A 7,542-nucleotide genomic window follows, 5' to 3' on the forward strand; every position below is an offset into this window, starting at 1 on the left:
TTTATTTCGAAAAGATACCGGATGTAGCGGGTTTGTGTGTCTGTGTTGTCACACCACTGGAGCCCACCAGTGATGGAGACCACCACAACAAGCTAAACTCCGCTCTTCTCCCGGAGCTACCGTCATCGGGAGCGGCGTGAGAGGATGTTTGACAAGTTCGTTCAGACCCTGAAACAGTCTGCAGACCGCGAGGAGCTCCTTTTATCAGGTGAGCGGCCATTGAAGCTCAAACAGCCCTTTTCTTTATGAGTTAGCGTCTCCTAGAAGTCTGTGCGGAACTAATGAAGCAATGACACGAAACAATGGATCTTGTTGACATTTGTGTTTTTTAACTCAGTTTCAAACAGAGCTTGTAAAGTACACAAACAGTTCACAGATTTATTTATATGTGGCTGGCCGCTATCACTTTTTTTTTTTTTTCAGTTTTCTGCAAAACAGTCTGAGTCACAGCCACCATCATATTGTGTTCAGCTCAGCCTTGTAATTATGGAAGAAACCCGTCATTTGCAGCATGTTGGAGAATAACAGGGAGATTTGACCGCGTTCCTGTCAAGTCAGGTGACATAACAGTCTGACATGACTGTGATAAATGGGACACCTTCAAGCTCTCCATGAAGTGTGATAGCAGCCAGCTCACCAAGCTGTACTGGAGCAGAGAGACGTCTAAAACCTAATCTGACGGGATTGGACAGCTCTGCCACGATGACATCTTGAATAACAATCATCCATCCATCTATGCCTCTTCATCTAATTTAGGCTCACGTTGGGCTGGGACCAATCCCAGCTGACTATCATCAAAAGTCACCAATCTATGGAGGTATTATTGGTGAAAAAGGTTTGTGTACTTGTAAAAGTGAATTTGTCGTTGTGTACCTGTAGAATTGTTTTCGCTCCACAAATACAACGCCACACTTACAAAGTCACAACTTCTTAATTACAGGTGCACACATCCTGTTTTACATGTCACAAATTTAAAAAAACAAACTGTCATGCTGATATTTTTCCTCCACTTTTTTTGCAGTAAATCTGGTGATAAACATATTTGTGCACCTGTATCCATGTGAAATCCGTCAATCTCAGAGAAGCACCGCCTTTTCCTCCATTGACCGAACGCACAGGTCTTTTTCACCAGATATCTCAGCGGACGGGAGCCATGATTTGGGATTTGTAGTTGAAGGAAACAATCTGTGACTTGTGTGGAGGAACCTCACATAGATACAGGTGCTCAAATATGTTTTTCACCAGATTTCCTGGGGGGGGGGGGGGGGGGTCCCCCAGGCGGCTCCTGACTAAACCAGATATATAATCTCTCCAGTGGTCCCTGGGCCAATCTCTGGGGATCTTCCCAACCGGGTGTGTCCGTTACATTGGGAGACAACCAGGGGTCATCCTTATCAGATGCCTGAAACACATCTGGCTCCTTTCAATGTGGAGGAGTAGCAACTTGAATTTGAGTCTCTCTTATATGGTTCAGATTGTCACTCTATCGTGAATAATGACGTCTGCCCCTCCCGGAGAAGACTCACTATTTTTCTCAGTGAGACAAAGGACAACATCACGCTCATTGTAGCTGTCCCAGTGTACACTGCAGGCCCTCTTATGATGGGGCCAAAAGACATAATCCACAAAAGGCAGAGACACCGCCCTTTGTTTGTCTAACATGAAGCCCTCCTGACCAGAGTGACATCCTGTCTTTGAAGCTCACGAGCAAAAAGGAATCAAACACCCATCTTGAACAAGTTCGACTTAATGCAGAGTCTCTGGATTCGGTTCTAAAGTCCCCAGTGCCCCTTTCTCCCAAAATACCTCCTACAAGAACATCTCAGGGGAAAGAGTTCTCCAAGTCCACAAAACACATGTAGTCGTCATAGATTTATACACCAAAAAAATCAGATTTCTAAAAAATAAGCAGTTTACATGACAGAATTTCTTTGCTATGTTGAACACTGTTAGCTCTATCTACTAGCGACTTAGCATTAATTTGCATCTTGTAGTATTTATCGAGTAAATTCAATGTGTTAAATGATATAAACCACTGACACCCGTTTGTTTTTCTTTTTCAGCCTCCTGAAATGACAGGACACGTCCTCTCACACTCGTTTGATGAGGTAAGTGGTGGTTTCACATCTGCTTTTATCAAGTTTGGGGCGTTGTTGCAAATGTAAACACACATCTGCTCACAAACACTGTGGCTCCAGGCCCAGCAGTAAATCCAGCACGGGGAGAACAGACTCGGGGGGGGGGGGGGGGGGGGTCAACAGAGTGCGTCACTCGCCATGGCCACAGCACGCTTCCCGGGAAAGAGCGTCGACTCTGCCGCTTCCAACTTGACCCTTCCGGTGGTGGGACGGCCGCTGTGTGTGAACGGGACTCCGTGGATCCTTAACCTGCTGGAGGAGTGTGTGGACAACAACTGGGAGTACTGCAGCGTGGTGATAGGACTCATCTCAATGTTCTGCTTCCTGCTGTCCACTCTACCGTGAGTAATGGCGTTGGTGTTTGGTAGTTGATGAAGCGGGAGTTCTGGCCTGGCAGTCCCTCTCATTCTATCCGTCCCTTCCGTAGGCAGGTCTATGAGGCCTACAGGAACGGTAAAGTGGAGGAGGCCATGTCAATCGGGTTCCTCTTGTTCCTCTTCAGTGGAGATGTGACCAGCTTTGCAGGTTGCTACCTCACAAGCCAGCTTCCAATCCAAGTGAGTGTACGAGATCCCGGTCCAGCTCTGTTCCGGCTGCCAACATCTTTAGATTTAAACCCTTTTCTTGGTGTTTTTTTTGGGAGAGATTTTATTGACTTTTCTCTGGCGGTGATGAGTTATTATAATACAGACACCCTCAGTCCCAGACCTTCTTTTTGCTGGAGGCTAATTTGACAATGTTGTGTTTCAAACTGTCCACATTCTACACATTCAATACTATAATGCTTCATTATAGAATAACGAGTTGCAGCCAAAGATGTTGACAGCACACAGTATTTTTATGATGTACATGAAGTAACTCCTTTGCAGTGGGCTCCAATGGGATTGAATGTTTTTTTTGTCTACTTTCCTCTGTTCTCTCTCACCCTCCGACCCTCAGGTAGTCACAGTGGTGTTTTACATCTTCACAGACCTGATCCTCATCTCCCAGTTTCTCTACTATAAAATCAAGAATAGTTCCAGCAGAAGTAAGTCATAGTAAACGGGTAGGCCTGCATGATTTTGTGAGTCTGCAGATGAATGAAAAAACTCTTTTTTTTTGGCGGTGTAGCCAACTTCAGTTTCGTCTTCTGGTCCATTAAATAATCCTTTTATATTTAATTTAACATTCCTTTTAATTTATGTCAACACATAACAGCATCTCTAGTTGGATCACCGTGCACCTCCTTCTCCTTTCTTCCTCAAAAACATCATCTGGTGTCATCGGAGTGTGGGAGAGGATGGATTTTATCCACATATTTTGGAAACGACTCCTCCGAATCCACAGTTTTCAGGCAAATATTTTCATAAAATTAGCATTTCTTGAGAGGAAAATTTGTGGTCTTTCAGTCTGTGTGGGTTTCGAAGCGGTCAGACGTCAACTTTAGACACCAGGAGGCTCAGTTTGACGCAGACGCACGATTTCGCTCCATTTGACTCGATGATAAACAATTGACTTTTGGTTTGATCTCTCTACGACATTCCTACGGGCCATGGTGGCCGCTTTGGTGTTTCTAGGTGGCGCTAGAGAATACATTTTAGCACTCTGGGGGTTTATTTTTTACATTTCCTTAATTTATTTGCCAGTCTTGATGAGCGTGCCAAATTTGATCAACATTTGAGCGTGATTAGTGGCTCACATTTGGGCTCAAAGCCGCCGCCGCCGCCTCAGGAGTGAAAAAAACGAATAAAAAAACAACAAGAAACATGTGAAATACAACACGGTCCTGGCCTGGAGCCTTTCGGGCTCAGTCAGTAATAATGTATGAAGGTTTGACTGAATTAATTCATGTGAAAAATGTACTTCCCCTTTTCATTTGGGTTGAGTAGACACCTTTAGTATCTGCTCAGTGTTTTTGTCTGGCTCTTCATTGTGTCTCTGTTCCTGTGTGTTCTATCCTCCAGAGAGGCCTGTGCTGAAGTGGATGTGCTTCACCTGGTGCGGTGCTGCCACCTTAGTTCTCCTGCCTTTACCCAAACTGATCATAGACAATAGTGTGCCTTTAGACACCCAGGTAGGATTAACAATAACCTTAATTTACTTTTATCTGGCGACTGTACTACACCATTTTCATTTGTGCAAAATGAACCCTTTTCTCTTTTTTTTTCTTTCCATACTTCCACCTTTCCCAGAGTTCAGCTACCTCTCGATCAGTGGAAATCACTGGCTATGTATGTGGATACACAGCGTCAGTCTTCTACCTCTGCTCACGTTTCCCTCAGCTTTATAAAAACGTAAGCGACGGTGTATTTTGTTGAACTTGCTGCTCTCTAATGTGGTTTGTGTGTGTGAGCGGTGTAGCTTTCTCAGGGTCCGACCCCGAACCCCAGATGAAAAGAAAGCTGCACTGATTCTATGTGAGTCAGTCATAAACAGGCACCCAGTGTCTGTGTGATTTAAAGAGCACGGTAAGATTTTTGAGTTAGTGATTGCTGTGTGTGTGTGTGTCGAAATGAAAAGCAGACATTAAAGACAATGAAACTGTTGTGAAGAATCATCCAGGCTTGAATGAGGCCATCAATCACCAGAAGGGGGATCATCACTGTGAGGTTCCAGTGTTGGAGAAACTTCGGGGCACAACGTATACAATCCTAAACTACTGTAAATCATGTATATTGTATTTCCTCCCCTGAGGCAGTTCTGCATGTTCAGGCACATTTGTTGATTTTTTATTTTACTTTAGCAAAATGGCAAAGGCATTTCTCACCACTTGGCAAGTTTAGTGAAGCAATGAAAAAGCGGCACAACTGTTGCTCATTACTTAAAGATTTCCTTCAGCCTTCTCATGACAAACACTCAGTGGTTGCCTGCCATCGCGTGGTTCCAGCCCAGGTAATAATCTAATTTTAGTGAGTATTTTCAATGTGTTGCCAAGCACAGAAGGGGCTCAGCGGTTCCCGCAGAAAAATAAAAGTCCATTATTTGATCAAGGTTTAAAACATGTTTTCAACATGCTTTATGACTTCTTTTAGAAAAAGAAGACAGACAGTTGATGTATTGTGCTACTGATTGTACAAAATACTAGTCACCATATATTACAGCAAGAGGAAAACACAGTGACATCAAGCTGATATGTACTTTGTGCATTTGTTTGAAATACATAATAGATAATTCACCTTTTTCTTGTTTCTACCAGTTGTGGGCTCCCGTGTGTGCACATCACTGGTTCGGCTTCACTAATAACACTGTGCCGAGGACGCCTCACCTCCTCACAGAATAAACAACACCTTCCTATCCCACGGCGAGGTTGTGGCTGCGTTTCTCTCCTCCGTTAATCCACTCACGTAAACTCCCGTCTGTTCCAGTTCCAGCGACAGTCCACAGAAGGAACCTCCTACCTGCTATTTGCTCTGGCCATGATGGGGAACGGGACGTATGGGCTCAGCGTCATCGTGGTCCTCCCTGCACTGAGGGGCTCCAAACACTCCTTCGTCATCAAACACCTGGCCTGGCTCATTGGCAGCATGGGAGTGCTCGTACTCGACTTCTTTGTATCCTTGAAATCGCCAATGTGGCCACGTGTGCAGCGTCAATACAAACACGGCGAATGTGATACCTGCGAGCAGGAACTTCATCCTGGTATGAAGTCAGTTGTTTCGCAGTGTCGCCAAGTTAAATCCATCACTTCCTAAACTTGTACTTGGGTCACGTCCAGGCACTCATTTTGCTCTTAGAGAACCGTTTAAACAGGGTGGAAAATAAAAGTAGAAACTGTTGACTTAAGTTTCAACTTTAGTAGAGTTTCAGTTTTCTTATTTGCAAACGTTATACTCTTTCCATTTGACTTTGTACTTGAGATTGAGAACAGATTGTGTAAAGTCTTGACGTGGCTGTGAGTGACTAAGTTCTATTCCTGCTCGCAGCTGGAAGGGAACCAGGTGAGAAAACCAGCCATGGTGCGAGTTGTAATGACTTCCTTTGTTGACCTATTTAACAGGGAGCAACAGAATAGACGCTCATTATTTATTCCATGCACTCAAGTGAAGAGTGGTGTTCTGTCACTTTTGTCGGTGTTTATTTTTTTTAGCGTTAAATGTTACCCTGAGTGTGTGTATGACCTTGACCGTTGCCAGGTGACTGCACAGTTCATCCTATACAGGAAGAAGATCTCTGCGAAAAGCACCACCGTCCTCAGCGTCCCAGAAGTGGAACCTCTTCTGTGTGAGGAAGAGGAGCTGTCAGTTTTCTAGGATGCTGACGGGACTAGGCCACTTTTTTTTCTCAAGTATGGACCTGCCAGTTTGTAGTTTCTCTTAATCATTCATCTATTGCTGAACGCCTTCAGCGAGGAACTGTCGAAGATTCATCCACTAACGTCTGGAGATAACCCTGATGAACCCTCATAGTCCTAATTTGTTGCTGCCAAGAGGACAAACACTATAATGAACTCGTCTGTAGTTCAGTGAATTAATGATACAGGAGAGATGTGGGCAATACATTTCTTAACACTTCGGAGTGTGTTAAACGTAATTACCAGCTTACAGGTTGTCTCCAGTGAGGCTTGTCGGCATGACTCGGGGCTTTTTCCAGGTAATGTGCACAGTCCTTTGTGAGTCACTGCTGCATTGGGGTTTGTGGCTGGAAGAGTTGTATTTTTATACATTTGGGGGGGGGGGGGGGGGGGGGGGGGTGCGCTTAATGCCAGATGTTTTTTTACAAAGACTCTCATGACATGATAACTTTTCTATTTACACATGTAATGTGTACATTACCCGTTAGAAGTTTTAGAATTTCTCCTGTCATTTTTTAATAGACAATTATTCAGCTCAGTGTCTCATTGCCCACTGAAATGAAAGCATCGAACAAATAAACAATCATGCAATCAATTTGTGAACCAAAATGCATTCTGAACTTGCCAACCTTATGTAAAGTCCTCAAAGTTGCCACGTTACAGTCGTATAAAAAGGTTAACTTGTCTGATTCTGTTGTGGCTTTGGGTCTTTCAGACCTCACCCTGTCAGTTTCTCCAGTTTCTGAGTGAAGGGAACCGTACACACTGACGCCGTGACATTTTTTTTTTTTTTTGGGTGCAATTTCTCTGTAGGAAAGACTGACATCTTCCAGCGTTAGGGTGGCCTGTGTCTCTTCCAATGTCGGTTGCCTTTTTCTTGCCATTTTTTTTTTTTTAATAGCAACACACAACTTTCAGCAGTGCAACTGATGCTCATGAGCGTTTGGTACCAGTGTCTTTCAATACTGCTTTCATGAAGACAGACGGAGGGAGTTGTAAGTGATCTAAAAAAGGCAGTATACCTGTCGGAGTAGTAACACCAACTTACAGTGCTGCACAACAGCTTGAAGTTGCTAACTTCTTCTCTGAAAAATACTCTTTTCCTGAAATTCTGAAATGTACATTATTATTTAG

The 7,542-nt window shown here is 43.9% G+C and overlaps 1 protein-coding gene across 1 annotated transcript; it reads left to right on the plus strand.

Moving 5' to 3' along the window:
- The first annotated feature begins 72 nt into the window (after positions 1-72).
- LOC308107900 (lysosomal amino acid transporter 1 homolog) lies at positions 73-7,001 on the plus strand. The gene is made up of 9 exons (XM_080460489.1): positions 73-208; positions 757-835; positions 2,064-2,479; positions 2,566-2,695; positions 3,078-3,165; positions 4,082-4,191; positions 4,310-4,411; positions 5,483-5,668; positions 6,251-7,001. The coding sequence occupies exons 3-9, from the start codon at positions 2,277-2,279 to the stop codon at positions 6,365-6,367; spliced, it is 936 nt and encodes a 311-aa protein (XP_080316615.1). The 5' UTR covers positions 73-208; positions 757-835; positions 2,064-2,276; the 3' UTR covers positions 6,368-7,001.
- Positions 7,002-7,542: the final 541 nt, after the last annotated feature.

Source organism: Lipophrys pholis, assembly GCF_963383615.2.
Source record: "Lipophrys pholis genome assembly, chromosome: 3".
In the NCBI taxonomy this organism is placed as follows: domain Eukaryota; kingdom Metazoa; phylum Chordata; class Actinopteri; order Blenniiformes; family Blenniidae; genus Lipophrys; species Lipophrys pholis.

Excerpts from the sequence above, each read along its gene's own strand:
- LOC308107900 (XM_080460489.1), top strand. The coding sequence starts at position 2,277 with ATGGCCACAGCACGCTTCCCGGGAAAGAGCGTCGACTCTGCCGCTTCC. Across the intron at positions 4,192-4,309 it reads GTGTGCCTTTAGACACCCAG|AGTTCAGCTACCTCTCGATC; the intron begins GTAGGATTAACA and ends CACCTTTCCCAG. Across the intron at positions 5,669-6,250 it reads TGCTCGTACTCGACTTCTTT|GTGACTGCACAGTTCATCCT; the intron begins GTATCCTTGAAA and ends GACCGTTGCCAG.